Raw genomic sequence first — 25927 nt, 5'->3', positions numbered from 1 at the left:
TTGAATGGAAATAATCACTAGAATTGTTCTTTGTGCCCCATTCCCACTTCTAAGACGTATCAACCACTACTTGGAGCTCACACCAAATTCTTGTCAAAAGTATATAGAAGGATGAAGGGTTGTATGAACCTCCATGTCATGACCATTGCTGCTTTCAGGACTGGCTAAAAAGTGACTTACCTAAAGAAAATATTAGCAGGTGTGGGAATTGGCATATAGTGACACCAAACAGAGAAGGCACAAAAGTTATATGCTAACACAAACTGCTGTTTCATTAAATAAACTCAGAGTTTTGACATCTCAACCAGTCATCTGTTAACATAAAACAAGATGCAATGGAAAAATACATACTATACTAACAACAGAACATCAGGATTTTAAGATAGAAGCTCTTGGCTGAAAATTCAGTGTCACCCAGTAAGTAGCTAAAATAGGCTTTTGAGCCTATTTGATATTGAGAAGAAAGTAAATCCTATATGGGCAGTCTTCAGGAAGTTTTTTCTGTCTAACCATGGAAGATCTTTTCAACAGACGTTACCTGCTTTTGTGACCATGTTCTCTACAATGACAAACATCTTGCCTTACTGACTTACTGTCTGTGTTCAGGCGATATACCCATCCCTTATTTTTCTTCAGGGTTTTCCTACAGGATTCCTTGCATTTTTCTTACCAGATGAATACAACGTCATACCTCCAGGACCGAGGTTCACAATAAGAAATAACTTAGTATTACTTCCAATTAATTAATAAAGAGTAGTGCAACTTACTTGAATAGACAGTGTGCATTTTCAGAAGAACAAAACAAATGGCAGTCTTAGATTAAGTCTTTGTTCCACAGCTACCAGGGCATATGTTGGGAATGCACTTGGTCAAGGTAGCTCAGGTTGCAAGCTGCAGATTGAGATGCCTGAGAGTCTTGTAAATGGTCAGACTGAAAAGTTTCCTTAACACATGACAGCCAAAACAATGCATGTTCTTTCTTGGCACAGTCAGGGATCTGTGGAATTCAAGAATGCTATTTCCATTAACATTCTGATCTGCAAGTAGACCACTAGTATCCTGATTGCAAGGCTCTTCCAACTGGAGTTTGAAGAAAAATAAAAACATTAAATGCAAAAGAGAATGAGCAGATCTTTAACTGGTAGGTTGCTTTTTCCTTTCTTGCAATTCTTTGCCTTTAACACATTTCACAATTTTTACGAGTGCTAAGATATCTAATGAGCCCTGAGTAACTATAAGAGACACCTGCAAAATCTGAGCTTTTGCCAGTCAATTACATTTCTTTCCCCACAGACTCTCATGCTCTCATGCTACTATAGGAAAATGAAAGACATCAGAGCTTGCTGCTGATCTGTTGCAAGTGACTGCCTGGATCTCCTGCTGAGCTCACTTTTCGAGCACCAGAGATGGAGAGCATCCCATAGCAAACTGCATATTCCCTGGGACAGACACCCTGTCATCTTGCCTTCCTAGTGGCACTGTTGCCTGTGGGCTCTTCCACGGCACAGCAATAAACATACTGCAGTGCTTTTCCCCTGCCTTGCCGCAGAAGAAGGAACAATCAGGCATCATCCAATGCAGATGGGAAGCATCACCTGCTTTACTCTTCTTAGTAAAGCTACTAAGCTTTGTAATAATCTAGGAAGAGAAAGTAATGAGGGCAGAGAGATTGGGAAAAAATGAGTGGAGGAGGGCAACAACACTCTTTTAAAAGCCAAAGGAACTTAATTGCAAACACATTTAAACAGTTTTGTTAATCTTCTGTAAGGCAGCAAAGATGCTTTGGTAATTTTGCATCCGTATCCTGCTCAGCAAACAATGGTGATTCATGACCACTCGTTGACATTTGGTGGATACCTGTCTGATCCCAAGTTTCAGTGTCAGCTTCAAGTAATATGGATTCATTACAAACCATGAAAAGTGCTGGTTTGCAGAACATCATGTGTCCCACTCACAGTAGTGCTTATAGTTCAAACGTGAAAAGAACAGGAGGATATACTTAGATGGTCTATTACTCTCAGATAGTGGATTGTCCCTTGCCCTGTCCCAAGCCTCCTGCATTATCTTGCACAAATTAGGCTCACTTTTTTCGTTAATCTCCCAAGCAGCGGTACTGTTGCAGTTTTATCTCCTTGGCTGATGAGGCAAAAGCTGCAGTGAAGATAAGAGTTGTCAGATACACCTGCAAAATAACACACCCTTGATCAAATCCAGAATGCTACAAGTTCAACACCTAAATATTTAAAGTTAGGAAGCTTCAGTGTTTACAAACCTAGCAAGTGTCATGTGGCATGTAATGAAAAAAAAGTGAAAATGACACCAGATATCAAATACAAGTGTTACAACTGCTTGCAGAGAAGTAAACAAAGCAGGTTTGCTTTCATTAAGACTTTAACAAGAAAATGAAGCAGACCTTCAGCTTCCTTGCACTGCTTAGCTACAGGTCAACTAAAAAGCAAGGTTAAAAAGCAAATGGCAGAAATTTGGGTATAACATTGGACAGCTTCCTGCCTACTGCCACTTCAGACCTACTTTAACCATCATTTTTTGTATGTGTAAGAAAACAGTATTTAATAAATTAAATAACTACTCATGCAGGATTACACCTCCCTCCCTCTCCCAGGGTGCTGAATCATATCTGACATGTTTTTACACAGACACATTTCACGCTAAATGTGAGTCAGATTACTGTGTGAAACGAACTGTCGCTGATCAGCAGCTACTCAAGTGGCTGCGGCTGGCCACTATGATGCCACTGCAGAAGCACACTCCAGGGAGACTTCATTCTTTCTCAGATGAGGCAACACAAGCCTTAGCTGCTACAACTCCTCCCTTCATACCAGAGGGCTGTCCCAGCCCCAGACTATTGTGAATGCTAAGAAGGGATAACGCTGCACACCTGGACGGGGCACCTGGCAGAGCTCACACCCATCGCGGCGAGGGAATTAGCGAGGGCGATGCTAAGTGTGCAGCCTCACAGAGCCAGAAGTCAGGAATGAGCACTAGCCCCTTGTCACTGTCACAGAATGCATCAGTCCCCAGCTGCCCCCGTGTGCCTCCTGTCTGCACTACAGCGCTCGAACTCGAGAGGACTCTGGAGAACGCCCTTGGGCAAGGAGAGGTCCTGCAGGTATATGGCGCTGGCAAGAACGAGTCACATTTAATGTTCGCTGGTGAACAGGGGAGCACTCCATTATTCCCAGAGTGGAGTCCACTGTTACTTGCCACAGATGGTAAAGCAACATACTTTAAAATTGTAAAATTACAGATTTATGTAAGTTACAAGTATTCTTTCTGTAGAATAGAATGTCCCCAGCCAGTTTCTTAAATCCATAAAATCCATAAAAAGATTGATTGCACCTTATGAAATATCAGGAGAGAAATTCCATACCTAATAGTGTTTTGGAGCACACCTACTTATTGAATTATCACCCTTAAATACTTATTTAAAGAGTACCCAAAAATACTCAGTGCCCTCTGGTGGTTTGAGTTATGAAAGACAAAAAGAAACTACTCAAGTTTGATCAGTCTCATAACTAAGGCGGCACACGAATTGCACCTTCTATAGCAGTAGGGCCACAGCAGTCACCCTGAAGAAGAAAATACATCCCACACTCTTCAGTCCATACCTGCAAAACCAGAGAACCTAACACAAGGTTTTCTGGTCAAAAAAAAGGGTGCTATTACCATCAAAGAACTGGGCTTTGTGAACAGTTTTTGATTTTCAACCTGATCCTAATCTCTCCAATCCTAAACCACATCCTCCCCCTACAGAAAACAACAAAGTAAATGGCTTAAAATGCGTTCAAATCAATAAAATCTATCTGCTAAGACTTTCCCATTCTTTCCATGTGCAAACACATTCTGAGAAACAAACTCCTTTAGCCACAGAAGTAAACATGTCAGCTGAACTCCATAAATTATTGGTGCTAAGCTTCTTAGTTATTGTATTTACCCCTGTGGTCCACACCAGCCCCATATTAAGGGCACAGCCAGAGGAGCTTATAAAACATACAGAATGTGAAACAAAAATTAGTAGCCAATATAATCATAGCAATTTAATTGATAACTACTTTAAGAGAGAGAAAGGGGAGTGGGAAGGAAATTAGTAGTGTATATTTATGAGAACTGCTGTAGGGAAATGCACACGGAGGAAAGCAGGTGGTAAGACACTGGAACAGGTTACCCAAAAATGCTGTGGGTGCCCCAGCCCTGGAAGTGTTCAAGGCCAGGCTGGGTGGGGCTTTGAGCAGCCTGGTCCGGTGGAAGATGTCCCTGCTTCTGGGCAGGGGATGGAATGAGATTATCTTTAAGGTTCATTCTAATCCAAGTCATTCAGTGAAAAAAAAGAGTGACAGAAATACAACAGCAGAGAAAGAACGTAAATAGTGAAAAGCACTTTTCTCAGTGACTATGCATCCTCGCATAAGATTATGCAATTTCATAAAAACAGTATTCTGCCTCCAAGTCCTGGGAAATAACCTACAGCTTCACAGAGCTGAGGAATGTCTCTAAATGTATACAGAGTACCTTAAGGCACAGATTTGAAATATAATTAAATGCTACACCACAAAATGCATTCAGTAGTGATGGCTCCTCCCTCCCTTCTTGCCCTCAATTTCCTAACAACGTGAGTCGTGGTGAGGCAGTAAATGTAAAATTCACTTTCTTAGCTCTTTCCTGATCGTGTCCACAAAAATGTTAAGAGATAAAATAAGGCTGGTTAGAGCTGGAAAATGAAGAGGTGAAAACTGGTCCTTCCCAAAGCGGACCTAGAGTTTGAGAAATATAAGAAACAGTACTCTACTCATGAGACAAAAAAAAAACCCCATGCTTTGACCCTAGCAAGTCTGGCAAATCCCTGGGAAGTAGAAGTTTTAACATTATTGAAATGCCTCCTCATTGTAGACACCCTGGACTTTGTATCTTTATTTTTTTTCTTTTTTTTTCAAATACAGCCACAACAGGAAACAAAAGAAACATGATTTTGAGCAAATGTACACTGCATGGAGAACAGACTATGTAGTTTCTGTGCCCTTTCATTGCTTGTTTCTTAAATTCTAAATGAAACTTGAAGATGCCTTTATCAGATATTCCTGTAGCTCTTCTGTGTTGCAATAAAGCAGCCTTGGATGCCAGATTCTGCAGTCATTTCACAAATGTGCACTTGACCACATGTAGTACTGTCCCATTCCCTAACACTGCTCATGAGTTGGTGTGTCTGTTTCTGCATAAAACAAAGGTTACAAAAAATACACCATTCACTCTTTTATAGCAGAGTCACAGACACTCATTCAAATCTTACCGGACTCAAAAGTCAAATATAAAAAGAGGGACCCAGAAATGCTTCCCAAACACAGAACTCATTTTAATCCCAACTACCTGCTAGATGATGAACTGGGTCAACAAAAATCCCCCTCTCTCCCTGGGAACAAGGCCCTGGCTTAATGCTGGAGAACAAAGAGCAGTTTTACAGAGCTCGAGTATCCTATAACCATGGCACTACCAATATATCACATGCATTCTCTCTAAGTAGTGAAATATGAATTGCTGTAATGAAATCAAATGAATTCTCTAACAAAGGGCTAATAAAGAGATTCAGAAAATACAGCGGTTTACTCAGAGATCAGAAAATTAGATTATATGGGGAAAGAATAAAAAGGAAATTTACATAGTTTTGTTACATTTCTGTCATTTGAAACAACACATTTGAAACAACACATTAAGTCAATTTTATTACTCTGTGTGTCCTTAGAATGCAAAAGCACAAGAAATAACCAGGTTTTCTCAGCACAAGAACAAAGGCCAGAAGGATAAATCATCTAGCTGCCACTTAGCTGGTTAAAATTCGTAACCAGCCCAAATGTACTGGCAATTCTTTCTCCAGAAAATCATTAAATCTTCTCAGAAAACCTACCTTTAAATAACAAGGTTTGTTCATGACTCTAAGTGTTACATAGCTCTTTCTGTCTCCTTTTAGGATGTTATTTCTCTATTAACATTACATGGAACAGCAACAAACATGTAAACAGGAAAATACGCACAAAGCAGATTTGGGCCAACCTATAATCTTTTCTGCTTGCTGGAAATCCCAAGGTATGATATAAGGTAACTTGTTTCAGCTCACAGATGCATCACCAGTCACATCTCATCATTCCAGCAGCATACACACTGTTCGAATAACTCAGTGTCTAGACATACAAGTGATCACATATTTAAGTTTTAGAAAGCATCTGAAAAGGAAGAAGTAGCACCAAGGGAATTGATCATCTTTATTATGCAACAAAAAGACAAATAGAAAATAAAATACTTTAACAGGAAAAAACCCAGAAGGTACAATTCAAACATAACACACTGAAACTATACATAATGCAACATGAACATGAAAACATTGTTAAGAAGCAATCTTCTAGTAAAAATTTCAGGTTTTGGGCATCACCCATCACAAATACACAGCTTTTTGCACATGTCTGAGTTTCAGTGAGAAAGATTATGACCAGCAGCAACATATTCAAATAATTTTTCATTAAACATTAACCTAGTGAATGTATTGGATGCAATCTCTTAATATGAAAAAGTACAAAATCTTAAGCAAGGCAGCACCTGCCAATACAGATTTTAAATAAAGAGGATAAACATTTTGAAAGGTTTTTTTGTATTGCATTAATACACACTTGTTGCTTTAAAATGTGTATTCAAGTCTCTCAACATTTAAACATGACTAAAATTCTCAGCAACTATGCATCAAGAGACAACTAATTATTGCTATAGAAAAAATTGTTTCCCAGAGTTTTAAAACAGATGTAATTTCACTCGCAATTCCCAAGACATATTCAAGTAATAGAAATAACTAGTTCCAGCGTCCATGAGGATTCAGAATCTGTATTGGCTGTAGGCATTTATTGCCAGATCATATAAACATTTTGTTGAATCTAAAAAAGTTAACTAGACTTACATCTAATTGTTAAATTCCTTAGGAAATGTATGCAGTAATAAATCACCATAGTATGTGGTTTTATTTTAAAAAGGTAAAACTTCATCATCAGGTATCATGACATTCTTTTCTGTAAAAGGGCACTGTTTAATAGATGGCTTTACTGAGCAAAAGTAAAAATTTACTTTTTTTTTTTTCTGTTGGCTCAGTGAACCACTCCAAAACAGTATGTGGTCATACAAGCACCAGAGCTGACAGACAAGTGAGAATATACAGACATATATGGGAGCAAAAAAGGAAATTGGAATACAAGTTCCAAGTGTGGTCTGCTGTCAAAATACTGTAGTGAAATAGTAACGAAATGCAAAAAATGTAGTTATAAAAAAGACGTAAGCTTCAGACAAGGTTTTTGAAATAGTTATTTCTGAAATAGACAACTTTCTCTGAATTTTAGCCAGCAATGCCTTCAGTAATGTTTTACACTAGAAAAAAATTTAAGATAGAAAAGGCAAGATAAAATGCATAGTGGGTTAGTTCCAACACTCAATAAAATAGAAGTTTCAGTTCTGAAATACATTACATTGTAAAATGAGGCATTTCAACATTATCACTTTTGGAACACGAGATATTTCAGCATTTAAAGAAGAATCAAAACCTCTGTTTGGAAAGAAAAAGGGAGGCAGGCCACAAGCAGTAGACCGTACTTTGGCTGCACAACTGATACTACAACATATAAATCACCATCTAGACAAAAAAATTACGGGGGATGTTTTCCACCACATATGCAATGCTCATGAATAACAATAACTTGACAAGGGGTGATGGAAACACAGAATGCAGTCAGTCCTAACAGGTGTATGTTCAGCACACTATTTAAAACTCCAAAATGTATGCTGTGCAGTGTGGGTCTCAGACTCATTCAAAGAGAGAAATGAGAGTTTCTAGCCAGGCAGAAGCCTGGGAAAGAGTTGGAGAAGAATGTAAATAATTCTCTCTCTCTTGTTACTCACATTGTCTATAGTTAAGCTCTATCACTGTGCGTCAAGCACTCTGCACCAATGCTGAGGATTGTTTTCACTTCGGGACCAATGGACTTGGTCCTCTCGAAGCTCTGTATAAAAGAGCAGTGTATTTTGAATAAACTGGAGTTTTACTCTCAGCAGCCTTCTGGTCAGAGTCTCTTCATTCCAGTCCTGCCTCGACAGCGACAGTGCAGCCTTCTCTCCCCTTCTCCCTTTTAGTATTATATAAAAGATCCTAAAGTTTTTATGACTGGATTTTCCATTTAATTTCAAAATTGCATTATTACTATTTTCTCCAAATTTAATTATGTTCTTGCTGGGAAGGTGGAAATCTAGAACAGGAACTCTTAAAATATGTTGTCACTATTTTAAAGTAAGTGTTTTCTTCTCAACAGTTTTTTGAAGCCTTCAGATGCAGGAGATGTACAAGTTTTAAACAGCTTTACAAAAATAAAAAGTTTTTGTAGTGTGAAACTGGTTTAGTTATTTAGCAACACAGACTTCCATGAAAGACAGGACAGACCAAAACTTCAATTCCAAATGCAAAACTAGAAGTTCTTAAAAAGCTCCAGCAAGATCTGGTCACAGGCATAGGCCAAAAAAGTACACCTTTTGCATGTCATCTTGAATTGCTCAGAAAATATGTAATCTTCCTTAGGAGTACAGAGAATACATCTCATCATATTAGTAAGCAAGCATCCTATTTTAGTTATTCCCAAAGATGAAAAAATAGATTTAGTTATTCCTAGGCAATGGCATCATTCTTTCTCAATGAAAGGTGAAAAAAGCCCTGCTCTGCATTGTTGATCTATAGAAATCTTTTAATATTTTAAGCTGTTGTTATTTTCTGTCACATAGCAATAGTAAAAAACAAATCACAACAACAAAATAAAATTAGTCCTTGGTATGACAAATGCCTGTCTTTGTCAGGAAGAGGAAAAAAATAAATTATCTAACAAGATACCTTAGAAGACAGCTGAACTTGAAGAAACCCAACAGTGCAACAGAGCATCATTGCATGTCTTTCTAAAGATACTTTCAAAGTTGGTTTTGGTGAATCAAAACATCCTACATTAATCAAATGAACATGTAATTAACAGAGTAGTAAAAGTTAGAGAAAATCAAGACAAGAGTGAGAAGTTCCAAAAATGTCCCTAATTTCACAGGGGCAGAACTCAGTCAAGATGTCAAGCCTGAGTTTCAGCAAAATCAGAAGTCCTTATGAGTGTGAAAAGAAGCTTAGCCCGAAAAGAGGGTACTAAACATTTTTATTAATATACCCTTTGGATCTCCAACAGAATAAAGTCATTTTTCTCTCAGATAATCAGTATGAAGATGAAGGGGGTTCTACTTTAAAAGTTCACATGGCAGGATTCTTGAACTGCATTTTGGTATTGGGCTTCTTCATCAAGCTGAAGATTCTAAATAAAATGAAAACATCATCAAAATGGGTAAATATTCAAGATAGCATAGTCATTAGTTTAATCATTCATCTGCTATGTTTTTACATAGGAAATGGCACCTAGACAAAGACTCCATGCTACTAGATGATTGTTTATATTGCACAGAATCTTTTATTGTACCAAATACCAAGAGACACATGAGACAGGAGAAGAATAGAAGTATCAGTGGAGTGGGACAAGGCTCATTAAGCAGAAGGGTCCATCTTCTCTCCCTGGCTCAACTGCATTACAGAACAGCCAGCTCAGGAAAGCTGTCTGTGTCACGCAATTGTTTCAGCAGGGCTTCTAATCAGCCATAACATCCTCCATTAATAAAACCAAAATGGGATCCCCAGACAACAGTAATCATAGACTGTTGAGAATACATTGCCTAAAATGGGAAAGCAAACACAGCACACAAAAAGTCTGCTACTTTTTGCAGGAATATCCTTCAAGTTCTTGATATGCCAGAGTGATGAATTTTTAAGTGCAATTCTGGCAGCTTCCCCAAATCAGAATTCCTATCACCAATTTCAGGTCATCATACATGCACTCATGGTGAAGAGCCAAATCTCTCCTTTCAAACCCTAGCTCTTCAGGCTTTTATCACAGCTCACTCAACTCAAAGGAAAAGATACATCATCTTTGCCATTGCGACCCAGTGAGACTGTCTGCGACTCAAATACTATACCTGCTGCACACCAAAGCCTGTCAAACTCTGCAGAAAAAGCTACAATCTCTCCAGCTCTCTGATCCCACATGCAGAACCCAAATGTTTGGCTTGACTTACAAATCAGCCACTGACTACATCTGTGTATGTAGTTCTTCATCTACTTAAGGTCATTTACTCAAAGAGAGACTGAAAAGGGGCAACCTAAACACTGATTAAGAGAAACATCTCTTTTTCAGTCTCTCTCACTACATACAGGAAGAGTGGCTGCAGCAGCAATACCAGCTAGTCAAGCTGCACATTGAGTCCTGAGAATATAACTTCACAATTTCTGCTTTAAAAGGTCAATAATGTCCATAAAAAGAATAGCATCTATCTTATTTCCCCTGGAAGCAGCAGTAATAAACTGTTCTAATAAACAGAATAAAACAAATAAATAGTTCTGATTGAGAACACTAAGCCAAAGACTGAACTCATCAGCTTGGATCAGTTTGACAACACCTATTCCCAGTAGCACTTCATGTTAACTTCATGATAATGAAGTTTAAGAACAGACAGGTCTACTTCCGAGTTCCATACAAAACAGGAACACTGCATGTTCAGAGCACATGTCAGGTACAAAATTTTTATTTGGCATTTTGATTTTAGGAAAAGAGTTACCATTTATTCCTCCACACATCAAAGAAGAAAAAGCTTACCACAAATTCTCCGTAGTCAAATCGGTGTCTTAGATTTAGATGGCTAACAAGATTTCTAGTAACCTGGTTAGTATCTGCCCATGGAAGAGATACACAAATAGGACAGATCTGAATTTGGAGGGAGAAGGGAAGAGACAGAATTTAAAAAAAAAAGTTATTGACAATGAAGAATGCATTAAAGACATGTTCTACAGGAATAACTAGTCTATTACTCAACCACTACCAAAATACACTAAGACATTAACATCAAATCATACTGCTAAGTGTGCTTTTCCTTAATTGTGTAACATTCAAAAACTACATTTCAACTTGATCAATTTCTAAAGTGTTTCTGTTGGGAGTGAAAAATTATCATATCTAAGTTAATTCAGAAAAGAAAGCGACTACAGCATCCTACTTATTGTTTGGAGGATTTTTCATACAATTGAGATGATCAAGTAAGCCAAAAGGAAAAATAACACACCCTATACAGGTGAAAATAATAGAAATCCAAAGAGATTTTTCTCTTGCAGACCTTTTGGTTACATTGGATTACTTTTCAAGTAACTGTCGGTTTCACACAAAACAGTAGTTACGTTACAAAATGGAATTCTATAGAAACATACCTGAACTACTAAATAAAGAAGAGTTAAGAATTAGGCTCAAAAACTGAGCCCGTTTCCCACCAAGATAAATGAGACAGTTAAGTCAGAAATGCCATAGAACCAGCAGGCTGGACATGAAACGTTTTCACATCTAAGTCACTCCTCATTTTAAATGCACTGCATGAAGTACATTGTCTGTCTTTCTCAGACCACAGTGATTGTTACAGATATGGAGTAGCGACTGCACAGTTAAAATGCTCCACAGAATTACAAAGAAAGTAGCTTAGAAACATACATAAGCAGCTCTACTTACCACAGGAACGATCTGATAAAGATGTCTATTATTACAGTGATCCAGCAAGCGCTGTCTGGTAAAATTGGCTTCCTGACACAGGGGGCATTTGAAAGTTGGGTGTCCACTGTAAACAGAAATATAAGAGTATTAAACAGAAAAGTTTCAGAAGTAGTGTTAAGAAACCATACGAATCAAGCTATCGTTGTTTTCCCCTGCTTTGATAACAACAAAAAACCTCCACACCCCCACTGACATATTAGCAGATCTAAGGAGTCCCAGTGCTACTATCACATTGCAATTTGGAAGTACATTTACAATTAGTATGCCTAAATGCACTCTTCTGAGACTTGTGCTTCTTTTGTTCCCACTGCAGCTACACCCTGGTTTTGCTTTCTTGTATCACCTTTTAGTGCAAATCCTTCAAGGAAGTACTAAAATAACCCAAATTCTAACAAACAGATACAAACAAGTGTACAAGAAACTACAGGATTCTAGAAATACAGCTCTTGGTGGTTTTGTGTGGGTTTTTTGTGTTTTGGTTTTTGCACTAGCAGAAGTTTGCACTGTGACTATCAGAATCTATTCTAATAACAGCTATAGACAAGTAAACAACATACCTTGTTTCTCCTTGACGTATTTGATTATTAGCCATCTCGCCAGTGTCAGATATTGCATCATTCCTGCTACTTTAAATGAAGGGAAAAAAAAAAAAACAATGGAACTTCAGATTATTTACTAAACTATCAACATTTTAAAAGTTTAACAGTAACAGAGGTGGGGGGGAATATGCATTAAGTCCCATGAATTCCAAGGCAACATACAATGGCACATAGCCTAACCCTCACAAATTTTCCTTTGGATCAAGGTATGTCTCAATATTTACAGAATCACCAAGGCTGAAAGAAACCTTCAAGATCGTCTGCCCAAATATCAACCTAGCACCACCATAACCACCACTAAATCATATCCCCAAGTGCCACATCCAGACACCTCTTGAACACCTCCACAGGCAGTGACTCCATCACCACCCTCGTCAATTTACTGCAATGCCTGACCACGGTCTCAGTAAAAAAAAAAGTTTCTACTATCTAATATGAACCTCTTCATGTGTAACTGAAATGGTGAGGCCATTTCACCTCGTTTTTTTCACTTCAAGACATGGCAGAAGAAAGTGACCCTCACCTCACTACAACGTCCTCTCAGCTAACTGCAGCAACTGAGTCTCCTTTTCTCCAAGATAAACAACCCCAGATCCGTCAGCTGCTCACCATACGACTTGCGCTCCAGACACTTCACCAACTCCACTGCCCTTCTCTGAATTCACTCCATCACTCCATCACCTCAATGTCCTTCCTGGATTCAGAGGCCCAGAACTGAACACAGGATTCAAGGTGTGGCCTGACTGGTGCTGAGTACCAGGGGACAATCACTGCCCCAATCCTGCTGGCCACGCTGTTTTTGATACAGGCCAGGCTGCCACTGGTCTTCTTGGCCATCTGGGTACACTACGGGACCATGGCTCAGCCTCTGTCAACCAGCACCCTCAGCTCCTTTTCCATTGGGTCGATTTCCAGTTATTCTTCCCCCAGCCTGTGGCACTGCCTGAGGCTGCTGTAAGTGCAGAACCCAGACACCTGGACTTTTTGAACTTCACACCACTGGCCTCAGCCCATTGATCCAGCTTATCCAGATGCCCATGCAGAGCCTTCCTGCCCTCCAGCAGATCAACACTCCCACCCAACTTGCTATCATCTGCAAACTCACTGAGGGAGCACTCAATCCCCTCATCCGAATCATCAATAAAGGTGTTAAACAGGAGTGGCTCCAAACTGAACCCTGGGGAACACCACTGGCGACCAGGGGCCAACTGGATGTAACTACATTTACCACCTCCCTCTGGGACCTGGCCATCCAGACAATTCTTTTCACCCAGAGCACACCTGTCCAAGCCATAGGCTGCCAGCTTCCACAAAATAATACAGTGGGATGGTGTCAAATGTGTTCCTGGAGTCTAGATAGACAGCATCCACAGTCACTCCCTTATCTACTATGCTGGTCACTTTGACATAGAAGGAGATGAAGCTGGTCAACCAGCACATGACTTTTGTAAACCCATGTTGGCTGGACCTGATTCCTGGGTAGTCCTGCACATGCCACATGATGGCACTCAGTATTATCTGATCCATGACCTTCCCGCATACACTAATGTCAGTCTGACATGTCTGTAGTTCCCTGGATCACTCTTGATCCTTCTCGTAGATGGGCATTACATTTGCTAATTTCCAATCAACTGGGACTGGAATAATCTCTGGATAATTTAATTACCATGGTGATGCTTGGTGGCATACTACACAACTTTACCGGAAAATGGTATATAATACAACAAACATTTAGTCAACAAGATCGGCAATGCAGGTGACAGCCAAGTATTATGAAAGTATTATGAACTATATGACTGTAAGACAAGTAGCACTTTCAAAGTTTTTTGACTTAGGAAGGTGTAAAAGGCCTTTAACTGCCATGTAGTCACACAAATAATTGGCAACTTTTAACTACAACAAGGTAAATTTTCTTATGCTGCACAAAATAAACTTTTTTTCCTAAAGGAAAACTAAAATAGAAGAATATTTCAGAAAGTAAATTTGACCATATATGCACCTCTTACTAAACAAGAAGAAAGTGCACAGACATGCTAAGAATATGAATATTTACAGTCACAAATACAGTAATTGTAAATTATTTTATACTTCTGTGATATTATAATCACAGGTATTCTACTGTGGCAAACTGCATAAATAGTGATACCAGAATATTCAGACACTTTGGTGAAACATTAGCTGCAGCTAATTCCAGTAACAGCTTCAACTTTCAATAGACTGATGGGTTGAAAAACCAAATACAGAGAAGTTCACACTGCTAAAAATAGAAAATCAATGGCAAAAAAAGGGATATATATAATAAAGTTCTGTGAAATTGACATATAAAAAGCTTTTCAAAAATAACCAAAAATCCCCAACCCCTACCATCAATGAGACTATATGAAAAAAAAAAGGTTAGCTTTACTGCCCAAAAACAAATGGCAAGCGTCATTTGATTTTATGGTGTGTAGCATACTGGAATTCCTTATATATTTCATAAGAGATCAGTTCAAAATAAATTCAATCAGAAAGCAAAAGCTTGCACAGTAATGTTTTGAAACAGGATACCCACTAAAATAAACTTCGGAAAGGGGAGGGGGAATAAAAATAGACAGGAACTTCTCCAGAGGTAAATATTATGAAATATGTTACAAAGTAAGCTGCTCAAATGCTGTCGAGGCAAGGAAAGCAAGCTACAAATATTAAAAACTTTTTAGGAGAGTCTCTAGAAGACATTTCAAAGCCATCATGCAGAAAGGTTTTCTTCTGTCTGCTAAGAGTAGAGAAAAAGACCTGAAAAATCTCTTATTTTGAAACACAAAATATAGATAATAATAAATTCATAAAGAAGAAATGCCCTGGAAAAAAATACTTTCCATGGGGGGGAGGGGGTGGGGAAAAAAGATGCACTGTTGCACACAGAACACCCTGATTACCTGTTCCCTGTTGCATCTTGGGAAATCTGTAATTTTGGCATAATTGAAGAAACACCATATTCATCCTGATACTTCTTACACGTTTTATAATGCTGTCTCATCCACGAAAATCTAACCTGAAAATAAAATGCCAAATTACTGAAATCATACTAAACAATCCAGGGATAGATAGAAGGAAGAGATAATTCTGCCAACAGAAAGCAATGCATGAAGGAATTATTTAGACCTCATGTGCAGCAGAAACCAGAACTTGGGTCCCCCTTTTGAGCATGAACACTTTCTTCACCAACAGGATATCTCCAATTCCTCTCTCTCCTCAGAGCCAGCATCACTCCGTGAGACTGGAGAACATTGCCACTCAAACTGCTGGACATCTGAGAGCTCTCTCAAGGATGAAAGATGCAAGTAAACACCATTTAATTGAAACAAAGTCACTGGAACTACACCTCCAGATCCAGCATCAATAGGTGATGAGCTAGAACAGAGAGTGGCTGTGAGGATGGGATAAGCACCACTGCTCCTTCAGTCTTCTCTGGCCTGCTGTTACCTCATGCAAGAAACATTTCTTTTTTGAGTTAGGTGTGTTTACTCATTGGCAGGGGAAGGAAAAACAGGTGAATGATCACCAACTTAAGGCTGCCTATTGACCTTTAAATCAAAATAAGAGAATGAGTTGCTTAGATTTGTCAGAAGTCGGCTGAGTTGGACATCCCCATGAATTTCAGCTCCAACAGCACTCTCAGAAGGTGCTCACAGGTCTAGAGGCTGAACAAGATCATATCTCACATGCCTGTGCCTAAATTCCATTAAAGTTATTCTGTTTGGTTCTTCTGTCGAGTTTACCAACTTGCTATCAGTTTCTTTTTCCCCACCTCTTATCTCAATGAATCATATGAACAATGCAAGCAGCTGAGGGCTCCATTAGTGCTGATCTTCACATTGGCAGAAGTCCCAGGTGAAATGAAATCAACATAAAGACTACCTGGATTTGATGCATTTTGTTATAAACAAAAAGTGTGGCTGAAATCCTACATCTGTTTATATCAAAAGAGACATAACTCTTGGTTTCATTGAGGGTCAAGATTTCACCCAGTGTTCCAAAAATAATGATCCCTTTAGAAAGGAAATTAAAGGAAAGTAAAATGACAGATGGGGAAGGAGGAAATTACATATGATTGATCATGTGGGCATTGCAACTAATCAACTCACATATTTTAGTTTTAAATTAAATTTCATAGTAGCTCAAAGAAGTTGCATTTCCCTATTGAGAGTTTCTGAGGTTTTATATATATCTGCAATTTTCATGTTCAGCTCCTTAACTTTCCTTTTGCCAGTTTTACAGCTGTATCAATTTTTTCCATCTTTTCAGGGAAAAACTGGCACTCCACTTAAAATGCCTTTATTGAAAATTCAAGATGCTCTTTCAGTTTACACCTCTTAGGTACAGCTAGCAGGCACTACATGCCCAGTATATGCACAAGCCACACAAAGCTTAGCTCAAATTGCTACAGGTTCTTCAGCTCCAAGATGAGAATGACACACAGTAAAGGCGTGTCTGGACAAAAACATGAAAAATTTATTCAACTTTTTTTAAAGTTTTACTCTACCTGCTTCTCACAGCATCTACAGCCCCCAGAAGCTTTCTTCATACTGTTTTCAACATCTAGAGCCCTTTTGGGATACGTTCTTTCTTTTTTAGTCACGCTCCCTCGGCAGAGAGGACAATGTGTTCCACTTTCTCTTATAGCTGTCAAGAAGCACTTCCTGCAAAACCTAAATTGAAAAGTTACCACAAACACAGGTTAGCAAAACATACAGAGTTAGATACTTTGTCCTTAAAAAGAGCTGGACGATTGTTAGGGGAAAAAAAAAAAAAAAAAAAAAGAGAAGTATCAGAATACTAGTTTACTGAATACAAAGTTTGACATTTCAAAGAAACATGAAATAATGGTGCTTATGATGAAGTATATGGAAATCAGGGGAGTTGGCAATGCACACTAGATAAAACTCGCTTTATTTATTGACTGGTATTACCGAGCTGCATACCAGATTGATCACTAATGAGATATTAAATGGTGCAGCAAGCACGTGATTTTGGACAATCTTATCAGCGTAACTCCTGTTTATTGTCCTTAAGCAGAGCCAAAACCACTGCAAAGCTTCATTCAGCACGCGTTCCTAGAGACCTCAGGTCACCAGCTTTTGCAGCTCTCCTTCCTTACGCACCAGCTGCCAAAGCTATTTTGCTTTTCTACAAAGTAGTACGTTGTAATCAAACGTCCCTGGAAAAAAAAATGCTGAATAGATGAACTGAAAAGAGAGAACAACTCACACTACCGTCCTTGTTCGAAAAGGAACGGGGAAAACCATGAAGTTAAAAACCGCGAGTTAGCTCAGACAGCACAGCAAAACACCCCCACCGCCGACCAGCCACCCGGGGATGTGGGGGGGAAGGGCTTCTCCTAAATGACCGGTCCTCGTCGGCTACAAAAGAAAGAGGCGAGGGGAGGCTGGAGCAGCACTGGGCTCGTATCCTCACCGCCAGCGTCTCCAGGCCGAGGGTCCGTGCGCCGGGAGCGGGGGGGAGCTGAGGAGCACAAGGCGGAGAGCCGGAGGAGGCGAGGAAAAGGCTTGGGAAGGGGCGGGGGTCGGGATACCCACACGTGCTGGCAGTTGGCGGTCCTCACGGGCGTTTTGAACACCTCCTGGCACACCGGGCAGTAAAAATCATCCTCGCTGAAGCACGCCGGGGCCGCCGCGGCCCCCTCGGCCATGGCAACACGTAAGGGCCTCTCCGCCACGATCGGGGACGACGAACAAGCCCCGCCCTGGCGGGCTGAGGAGAGCCCGGCCCCGCTTCGCTCCCGGGGGGCGCTGCCGGGGTCGGAGAGCGGATGGCCGGGGGCAGCGGCGCCGGGTGGGATCCGGGCCGGGCTGCGGCGGGGCAGCGGAACCAGCCCGGCCTGCGCTCCGCCCGCCGCCCCTCGCGGCTCCTCCCGGCCGGCCCGGGCAGCCCCCGCCCCGCGCTCTACCTGGCGCCGCCCGGGGAGGAAGAACCCGGCAGCTCCGGCCGCGCTCCCGGCGGCACCCGGGGGGGCAGGGGCGGGGCCGAGGTTTCCGTGGCGATCGCCTCCCGGCCCGGCGGGGCTGCTACGACACAGCCCCGCTCCGCCCTGCCCGGGAGGCTTCCCCGCTCCGCCCACCGCGCTGCGCCCGCCCCGCCGCCCTTCCGCCAGCGGGGCGCTCGGGGGCTGCGCGGGGGAGCCCCCGGGCAATGGGTTATTTCTAGGTGGAATCGACCCGTCCCCCCGTACTCGGCACTCCTCAGGCCGCGGCTCGAATCCCGTGTTCAGTTCTGGGCCTCTCAATCCAGGAAGGACATGGAGGTGCTGGAGCGAGCCCAGAGAAGGGCAGCAGAGCTGGTGAGGGCTCTGGAGCACCAGTGAGGAGCGGTTGAGGAAGCTGGGATTGTTTATCGTGGAGAAAAGGAGGCTCCTTATCGCTCTCCATCTGAAAGGAGGGTGTAGCCAGGTGGGGATGGCCTCTTCTCCCGATTAACGAGTGACGGGACTAGAGGAATTAGCCTCAAGCTATGCCAGAGGAGGTTTAGGTTGGACATCGGGAGGAATTTCTTCAGAGTGATTAAACATTGGAATGGGTTTCCCAGGAAGGTGATGGATCAGCATTCCTGGGGATGTTTAAGAAAAGATGGCACTTAGTGCTGTGCTATAGCTGACTTGGTGGTGTTCGGTCATAGGTTGGATTTGATGATCTCCAACCTAACTGATGCTGGAATTCTGTGGCTGGGACTAGCGGTGATTTTATGGAGTAGTTTTAGTGGTATTACTGAGAGTTGGGGTGCGTTTTCAGCCTCCTGAATGATCCTGACCAAAAAAAATATATATATAAATATATATATATAATAATAATAATAATAATTTAAAAATCTTAATTTAGTGGTATGACTGTGTTTTTCTTCTAGAGTAAGAACTTTAAAGAATATCCAGCTGTATACTGATGCCAACAGACTTCTCCAGGTAGAGAAGACTTTGGACCTATTAAGCACACCTAGAACTGACCTCATCTGGACATAACTCTTGGCATATAAACATTTTCAACCTAAAATGTTGAAAATGCTTTAAAAAGAAACAGATTTGTAGGGAGTATATCAACCACATTAATTTGTGACACACGTAATCATAATCTTAACATTCAGATTGGGTCTGGTCTTTTTTTGCTCAGAGATCATAGAATGGTTTGGGTTGGAAGGGACCCTAAAGATAATCTAGTTCCATATGCTCTGCCCTGGGCAGGGACACCTTTCACTAGTCCGGGTTGGTCAGAGCTCCATCCAAACATGGACTTGAACTCTTCCAGGAATGGAGTGTTATGAACAAAACAGCCTGGCTGGGAGCTTGGCTTGAACTAAGTACTGACATTGAAATGTTAATTAGCTAATTGTTCCTGGGAATCACCTACCTCCCCCCACCCTCACTACCATTCTAGGACTGGGATGCAAAATAATCCAGTGGAATCATGGGAGGGGGTTTTGGGGATGAAAAACACCCCTAAATGGAAAAGATGGGCACAGTGGAGGAGGCTGGATGGGTGTGCTCGTTGGGGAAAAGGGAACCCCATCCCTAGTCTGTGTTTGACCTGTCACCATAACCTACAGAGGACCAGACTGGACTGGGCTGTGGGAAGCAGGCACAAAGCACACACACACTTCCTGGTGTTACCAGGAGGAAAGGAGAGAGGACAGTCTGCTGGGACTTCAGATACTGAGTTACCAGCGTGCCACGGGGACTTCAGGGACAGACTCTGCATGCCTGCTCACCCTTTGGCTACCAGAGAAGCTACAACAGTGGGGGTGAGCTCCCTGTGGAGTCCCCTGCCGATAAAGAGCTGACTATTAATAAAGGCATAGACCCTGTTTATTTCAGGAGCATCCACAACTTCTCTGGGTAACCTGTTCCAGGGCCAGGACTGAGAGAAAATGGATTCTTCTTCTTGGTTTCCCCTGTGTCCTTGACTGTGGCTGTCTGTACCATAGTTAGATGTTCAGAGGAGATCTCTAGGTGAGGAGCTCTCACTCTCTCTCTGGCCTTCCAGGAAAGAAAGAGTGCAAAACATTAAGAGCTGTGGTTCACATATGCTTTCAGACTCCAGCATTTCAAAACCAACTGAAAGCCTAAATGCTTTAGACATCCATCAGAGCTGGTTCTTGTGCCTGCTAGTGATCAGCAGCAAGAGGCAATGCCCATGACACCATCTGGGCTCATGGTTTGTAGGGGAGAAGGCCCTGCAGGGAGTGAAGCTGAAGCTAAGGTCTCCAGGTGAAGATGAGAGACGAACCATCCTGTGATTCTGTGTTCTTGTTCAGTATCTGTCACAATGACTAATAGCTATTAATGTTAGTAATTTCCTAAGGGAGAGCAGAGACAGCACAACAAAAGCCAATCACTGCCCTGAATACCTTCCTTTTGACCACATAGAGACAAAATTTGCATGTCTCTAAGTACCAAGGAAAGTACCTTCTCAAAGGAAGCACTTCCAAAGCCTTTGGCCCAAAGTGAAATAAGTTGCCTGGGCTGGGATATTTGCTGCCCATGCTTCAGGTTGTGAGAAAATCTGGTGGAAAAGGCAGAGCTCCTTGGACAGGGATCTCCCAGGGGAATACAGGCCTGGGATTTGAGATGCTATGGCAGGTTGTCCTCTGTTAATCATGGCTGTGCTAGCTCAGGACATTACTGCTATCCTGCTCTCATCCCTGCTTCTGAGGGTTATCTGGGCTGTCCATAGGCTGGCAAAACCTCCTACTGTTTAAAGTGATTGATTATCATCTATGGAATGGAGCAGGAAGCCAGACCATTCAATCTGAATGGGTGACTAGCAGCAGTTGGTGGCAGCAACCTCATCAGCACTGCAGAGACAGCCAGAAGAAGACACAGAGCTACACCTTAAGTGCTAAGTAGCCTGCAGAGTGCTTCTTGTACGTTCTTGTGTCAGTGAGGATGACACCACAGCTGTATATCAGCTTCAGGGACACCCTAGCCAGGCTGTGACAGTAGATGAAAAGGAGGAACTACAGAATCCTCAGTTCAGATACCACACAACTACCATTGAAGGCAGCATGGCCTTCAGTCTCAGCACATGGGAGGCCAGCAGAGATGGGCTTCCAAGTCTTTTACTCTTCTTGTATGACTTCTGTAAAACATAGCCTTATGCCTCAGTTTCTCAATCTTTAAAAAGGGAGTAGGTTTTAATAACCAATTAAGGCTGTTAGGAAGTTTAATTACTGCAGGTAAAGAAGGTTATGTCTTTTGAAGGCAGGTGCTAAACAAAAGCTAAGATTTATTACTAAAGCAACATGATAGATCCATTTGAACTTTCTTCAGGAGACTGCAGTATTTATTGATTAGTGGCTTTGGCAGGGGGAGAAATTGTGCAGGTGACTTCAGGGAAGTAAACTACAGGAACGTGTCTGTGAAGGCATTCATGTTCTTGTTAACATTATTGTAAATCTTGATCCTTTAATAAAGCTGTGACCTTGGAGCTGACAACTGGTGTGCCATGGAGCAATATAGAGCATGGCACCAGCCTTGTAAATCTTACATCGTTTTTGCCACTCACATAAACAACATGTAAAGAGAAATCAGGCAGCTGAAGTTTATGAAACACATTTATTTGAAGGAGAGCATTTTAAATCAGACTTTTTAGATGAAATGAAACCAATGGCCCTTCCAACTTTTATTCCTTGTGATAAAATGTGTTTGTGAAATGAAATCTCAACAGTGAGAACTTTTAGAACTGCTTGTAAACTACTGTTTGCAGGGGTAAACTGCCACTCAAAAAGCACATTTTAGATCACCTTTGCACAACTATTGTACAACTTTGTAGAAATACTTTCTGTACAACTATTATTCTGTTCCTTTCTAGACAATGCTGGTGCAAGAATAGAGCATCTACTTGCCAATATGAAAAATGCAGAGATTTGTTCTGTGGGAGCAGTCAAAGATGGATGTGAGCAGAAGGGGAAAGAGACAAAGCTGTGTAACTGCAGAGAGGTCAAAAGGTGCCATGAGCAAGGGGAAGGATGTAATTTTTGCTCTTGCCAGGTGTATCTGCAAACACTGGAAGCCACAGACAAAACTAAGGACAGCACAGCTTATTTCATATATGTAAAAAGTTTTTCAGATGTTCAGGAAGCCATAAATCAAATAACTTTTTCCCTATGTTTTAGGCTACTTTGCTCTGACAGACTAGATGTTTTTTTGGTTACACGGATCTTCCCACCATATCAAGCAACATTGCAACACCTTTGGAGCAACACTGTCCATCTTTCTGACTGAGGAGTTTTCTTTTGCAAGGGCAGTTCTCAAAGAAAAGGAAAGTAACTTTCCCAGGCACGTGAAACACTGAACCTTTCTTTTCCTAAAAAGGAGCCACTTTCTGATTCCAAAACCTTAAGTGTAGAGGGCAGTTTCCTTGTTAGTATGTTACCATGTGAGTAAAGCTGCTCTAATCACTGTATATGCTTCAATGAATGAACATGAATTTTAATTTTTTACAGATCAAGTGCATCTTTGGAAGATACTATGTTTTACTGTACATATAAAAAATGGACATCCTTTTTTAAATTTACACAGTAAAAATAGGGGTTAGTTAAAAGATTCCATTCTCTTGAACAGTGTTCAATTTTTTCTTATTATAAATAGAATATTCACTTCTTGCTATCCTTTCAAAACAACTTTCATTTAACCAGCTTTGCTTATTTTAAGTTTCATCTTTTGCTGTAAATGGAAACTTATGTGCAGCCCTTGGCAGTAGGTAGTACCCCTAAGGCTGTTTTGAGGGGGAATTTGTTCCAATTTGTTTGGTCCTGTTGCATCTGAAATGCTGCTGTTTGTCATCTTCCTCCAGCATTGCATTATCATCCTCAATACACACAAGACTGGCCTGCTCCTGGAATGTAGCTGCAGACAAATAGGAGAGGCTGCTGTAAAAGCCAGTGTGCCTGTATACTGTACCCATTAAAGCATTAACTCATATAAAGGTGCAGACTGTATAGACTGCGTGAATGTTTCCTTTCATTTACTTGGGGTCCTCTCTCATATGATCATGGTTAAAGTGGTGAAAACTAAACTGCAGTGTTAAAGGGAACAGAATGTATTCCCCCCATCCTACCCACTGTGAGAAATGGGAGTGCTGGTTGATTTGTCTACAAGTGCTTGAGTCTGTAACCTCTCTAAAACACCTCTTCTCTGTCTGTGAGAGTCAGAGTCTAAAATGCCATGGCAAATAATGATCAGAGAAGTAAATTACATTTGTCAGGATCCAAGTCTACACCCTGTTGACCTCAAACCTACAAATGGAGTCAGTAAGGCCTCACAGCCTCCCTCCATGGACCTCCAGAATGAAGCCATTTATGTGAAATTATCAAAACTTAGAAAAAAAAAGTTAACCCTCCCACCATGACAGACTCCTATATAAGACCACATAAACAGTTTTCAAATTGTAACTTCAAAACCCAGACAAGAATACGCAAGAAACGCTACACAAGTCTGAGTTAGGGCAGTAGAAATAGCACATGCTGTATTTAAAATCAGGCAAGTTACTGAACAATGCTCTTTGACCTGGCTGTAAGTAACTGTTTGTTGTAACCATAATAAGACTTACTATACATTTTCAGTGGTCCAACTGGCACTCATAATGACAGGAGTGCTAAAATTTTAAATATTATGTGCGTACCTGCTTGTCTAAGAGAGATGGGGAGAGGGAAAATATAGGTACATTTGTCCTCTGCTGTCAAAATCAATTAAACAATTAATGCACTTTCTCTATTATTTCCTATCAGCAATGGTTGCTAGAATTAATCAGTTTAATATGCAAATTCAGTAAAATAATATGCTTATGTACATTACTACTACTGTCCCTTCTGATCTGTGGTGCATGAGACATGGCCCATTAGCTCACCCTCACTGACTTTGCATAGGCAATAAGGAAAAGAGTATCTGGGAATAAGAAGTAGTGCATTTTTAGTGGATGCTGAGTAACTGATACATTTTTGTTACTACAAACTATAAAAGAAGTATGAGATTTCCTTGGGCAGACATTATAAGGATCCTTCTTTTGCCATGCCAGACTGCAGCACGGGTATGTAACAGGCACCTGATGTATGCTATGCTGGCAAGAGGTCAGCCTTGCTAATGGATGCTGCACAGAGCTGTGCCAGCATGTCAGGATATCGATCCAGAAAAGCACTCAACTTATGTTGTGGTTATCCATGACCTTAGAGAAGAACAGATGAAAATACTGATCACTACCACTCCAGGCATTTTCTAAAAGCATAATTTAATTGCTGTGATATTCTTGGAGCAGGCGTGACCAAACTATCAATTCTCGGGAGTGCTCATTGAGTATTGCCACCTCTTATCAGAGGATTCCTACTCATTTTTCAGTACAGAGCATGGTCCTTTTGCATGGCAGAGACAAATATTTCAGGTCAGTGCAATTTTCAAGTGTACGTGGACAAATGTTCAAGTTTTCCTGAGCATCAGAACAGTAACTGAAAAGGAGGTAAGTCTGTCTTCAACAACCTGAATAGCATGTCATTTAGGAATTTACACAGCAAAGATTATACGGACTTAAATTCATAAATAAAAGCATTTCAATAATGATATAAAAATTCCTTCTTATCATTAATGAGCAAAACTAAAGGCCATTGAATTTCAAGACCTGAGTAATTTTAGAATGGCTGAACACTTAATTGAATTCTCTAACATGTCCTGCTCTGAAAGAGAATGAAAGGAACAAAGAATTTGAACTTTTGACATACAACACATGTATGTTGTTCAGTATATATTTTTTAAATATATATATTCTTTCTATATACTATATATTAATAAGAAGAGCTGCCAATCTTCATAATTCAAAACTATTTCTGAGGAACAAATTCTTAGGAGATGGTCAATTACATTCAGATTATGATCAGTCTTATTCAACATTTTCAAGGAGTTTTATTTGAAAGAAAACCTATTTCTCCCCCAAGAAAATTAGCAAAAACTGCTGAATTTTCAAAATATGTCTGTTTCTAGAAAGAAGGTCATGTGGAGCTAAAGTCTATCAAACTACTAAGTGCAAGTAAAATATATTGTTTTGTAGTCTTACACAAAAAATAGCACCCATCTTAAGTACTATTCCAGTATTATAATTTAAAAATGTTAGTAAAGGATTCATATTGAATAACATGTAACAGAACAAGTCTATCTAAAATAACACAAAACAGAGCAAAATCAACAAAGAATTCTTCAACCAAATTGAATTCACTGTGTTGGGATAACAAATTTAAAAGTGCTTTTAAAAAGTCTTCAACACTGAGGTCTACCTTATTACAGCAAGTCCAAGCTTCTATGTAGGTCTGTATTTTTCTACATATTTTTCCTAAGATCGTAAATGAGGTCTTATTTTACTCAGACATATCTAAGCAACAGTGAGAAGCAGCAGCTTGTTATGGTTTATACCATGACTCATTCATGCTAAATCATTACTCAATATATTCTAATTAAAACCTTATTACAACATTGTGGCTATACCTAGGGAAGAATCTCTTTTGTCTACTGGCTCAGTTCATGAAGCATTTTATTACTGGGTCAGTATTGCACTAATATGTTATATAATAATAATATTCAGCTTACAAAAGTAAAGT

General features: G+C 40.5%; 1 protein-coding gene and 1 non-coding gene across 6 annotated transcripts; one reads left to right on the top strand and one right to left on the bottom strand.

Moving 5' to 3' along the window:
- Positions 1 to 6248: 6248 nt before the first annotated feature.
- Positions 6249 to 18348, bottom strand: RNF138 (ring finger protein 138). Of its 4 annotated transcripts, none has more exons than XM_002196044.7 (7): positions 17881 to 18348; positions 16827 to 16992; positions 15220 to 15335; positions 12263 to 12331; positions 11664 to 11769; positions 10767 to 10874; positions 6249 to 9377 (listed from the first exon to the last, which is right to left on the bottom strand). In XM_002196044.7, exons 1-7 carry the CDS (start codon positions 17991 to 17993, stop codon positions 9309 to 9311), a joined length of 747 nt encoding a protein of 248 aa, XP_002196080.4. In that variant the 5' UTR covers positions 17994 to 18348; the 3' UTR covers positions 6249 to 9308. The 4 variants fall into 4 exon arrangements, with proteins under 4 accessions (XP_002196080.4, XP_072780688.1, XP_072780690.1 ...); XM_072924587.1 differs by lacking the exon at positions 6249 to 9377 and adding an exon at positions 9508 to 9789; XM_072924589.1 differs by lacking the exon at positions 6249 to 9377 and adding an exon at positions 9508 to 9789 and having other exon boundaries at positions 12263 to 12328.
- Positions 18349 to 18532: 184 nt separating this feature from the next.
- On the top strand, positions 18533 to 19974 carry LOC115493869 (uncharacterized). 2 transcript variants are annotated; one of them, XR_012054119.1, is made up of 3 exons: positions 18533 to 18750; positions 19202 to 19256; positions 19895 to 19974. It is a non-coding gene; the product is annotated as an uncharacterized protein (transcript). The 2 variants fall into 2 exon arrangements; XR_012054118.1 differs by lacking the exon at positions 19895 to 19974 and having other exon boundaries at positions 19202 to 19434.
- The last annotated feature ends 5953 nt before the right edge of the window (positions 19975 to 25927 follow it).

This window comes from Taeniopygia guttata, chromosome 2 (genome assembly GCF_048771995.1).
Source record: "Taeniopygia guttata chromosome 2, bTaeGut7.mat, whole genome shotgun sequence".
NCBI lineage: Eukaryota > Metazoa > Chordata > Aves > Passeriformes > Estrildidae > Taeniopygia > Taeniopygia guttata.
This window is presented reverse-complemented; position numbering and strand designations above follow the sequence as displayed.

Coding starts and splice junctions, on each gene's coding strand:
- RNF138 (XM_072924587.1), bottom strand. CDS start 17,993: ATGGCCGAGGGGGCCGCGGCGGCCCCGGCGTGCTTCAGCGAGGATGAT. Junction 15,336..16,826: donor GTAGATGCTGTGAGAAGCAG/GTAGAGTAAAAC, acceptor TTTTATTTTCAG/GTTAGATTTTCGTGGATGAG. Junction 9,790..10,766: donor TTGACTACGGAGAATTTGTG/GTAAGCTTTTTC, acceptor TTCCCATTTTAG/GCAATGTATTCTCAACAGTC.